This window comes from Nematolebias whitei, chromosome 17, assembly GCF_014905685.2.
Source record: "Nematolebias whitei isolate Nwh7 chromosome 17, NemWhi1, whole genome shotgun sequence".
NCBI lineage: Eukaryota > Metazoa > Chordata > Actinopteri > Cyprinodontiformes > Rivulidae > Nematolebias > Nematolebias whitei.
In genome coordinates this window covers 4,251,343-4,253,206 of record NC_056514.1, presented here as the reverse complement: position 1 = coordinate 4,253,206, position 1,864 = coordinate 4,251,343, and the positions used below count along the sequence as shown (strand labels likewise).

Genomic DNA, 1,864 nt, shown 5'->3' with positions numbered 1-1,864 from the left:
TCTCTATCTAAGAATCCAGCAGACAAGATGAATCTTGGCTTCGTTGCAGTCTCCCATCCTGAGCAAGCACAGTGGAGACAGTGGAAAGAAAAAAACTCCCTTTAACAGGAAGAAGCCTCCAGCAGAACCAGGCTCAGGACAAGCGGCCATCTGCTTTGAGAGGATTCAAACCCCCAACTCTTGCATTGGAGGACGACTGCTGTAACCACTCAGCCACAGCCGCCCCAAACCCTTGTTGTTATTTTAGTTTTTATACAATACTGAAAGCAACAAGTTAATTTTGTCAAACGAATAACTATAATTTCTTCTTCTTTTTTTAATTAATTTGTTTGTCATAAAATTTATTGGTATCGTCAGAATGCTCTGAAATATTATACAATATTATATTTCAGCCATACTGCCCACCCCTACTACCAGGGGCAATTAAAATTGCCCTGTGTTTAAAAGTTAAAGTGATAGATGTAGACCTGATGATTTTTGAAGTTTTTGTTAATTAGTTTATCCAACCTGAGGTCATTCTGTCCCTTTGAGAAACCAAACAGAACTACAGTAACACCTGTTCTTAGTGACGGACCTTGCCACTCACAAAGCTGCCGTTGAGGTTTTGTTGTTGTTTGTTAGGTTTCATATCCCCATGTCACAGAATTGTGGGACAGCGGTGATAGACCTTTCCTAAAGTTTCCTTCAGTGATAAAAAAAAAACCTGCTAAAAATGGAGTGCACCACTAAATCCAACAAAATGTGTGCATGGTAACTCACCATGTGGAAAAGATGAGATTCCATATCCTGGAGGTGCTGGCGTTGGGCTGGCTCTGTTCAGAGGGGGGTAAAGACCAGTGGACCCTGTGGCCCCTGTGACTGACGGCCCACTCGGAGTTGCAGCCACAGCCCCGTTGGGCTGCTGGTTCGGGGAGAAAAAGAGGCCGGGAGCATAGCTGAAAGCATGGGGCGACACCAGCTGAGACTGGCGCTTGTTGGACAAATCATCACTCATAATGTTTCTACCCTCTGCTCCTGGGGGGAATTCAGCTGGAGGAGCACTGGGGGAGCTGTAAGAGGACAACCTGGAGCGCGGCGCTGGACGGGGAGCTGGTTTAGGAGCCGGACGAGGGGGTAGTGTTGGTGAAGAGGCAGGAGCAGAGGTGTCTGGTGAAGAAACAGGAGCTGTAGCCTTTTCAGTGGAAGGAGGAACTTCTTTTTTGACAGAACATCGTTTTTTGTCCAATGAGACATTCCCAACGTGGATAGGTAACATCAGCATGACGTCTGGAGACTTCAGACTCACCTGAGTAAACAAACAAAATGAGTAATATCAGCTCTAAAATCAAATATAAGCATTGAAAAAAATGTCTTAAAGACGTATAAATTATATTAGTAAAATCTGACACAGTGCAACAGCAATAAGGGCAAATTAACAAAGTTTTTCAAGTTCAAGTCAATTTTATTGTCATTTACATCACATGTGGAACATTAGGTGGAAAGAAATTATATACTCAGGTAGGGCTGCAACTAACGATTATTTCAATAATCGATTCATCGGCCGATTATTTTTTCGATTAATCGATGAATCGGCAAAAAAAATCCAACGTTTTAATTTCCACCCCTTTGTTCCAAAATTGAACATTTGACTGACATAGCAATTCACACAAAAAAACAGGTTGCTATTTTACTATTCTGTTAGTAAAATATTGAATAATAAAATATCAAAGTTAGTCAAATAGCTTAAAAAAATAAATGTACACAAAAATATATACAAATGTATTTTTATACCTGCACAGTATGTAGCTACTTTGTAAAATGTGTCCTTGAGGGAAGAGTGTAACCTGGATTAAAAGTGTGGATTATTGTAACCTGGATTAAAAGT

General features: G+C 40.9%; 1 protein-coding gene across 1 annotated transcript in view; it reads right to left on the bottom strand.

Annotated features, from left to right (window-relative positions):
• Positions 1-759: 759 nt before the first annotated feature.
• LOC119424087 (arrestin domain-containing protein 1) overlaps positions 760-1,864 on the bottom strand; it is a gene marked incomplete at its 3' end in the record, with an annotated part of 39,590 nt that continues 38,485 nt past the window's right edge. Inside the window, 1 exon segment of the mRNA XM_037691556.1 lies at positions 760-1,285. Within this exon segment, the coding sequence (XP_037547484.1) occupies positions 760-1,285 (526 nt within the window).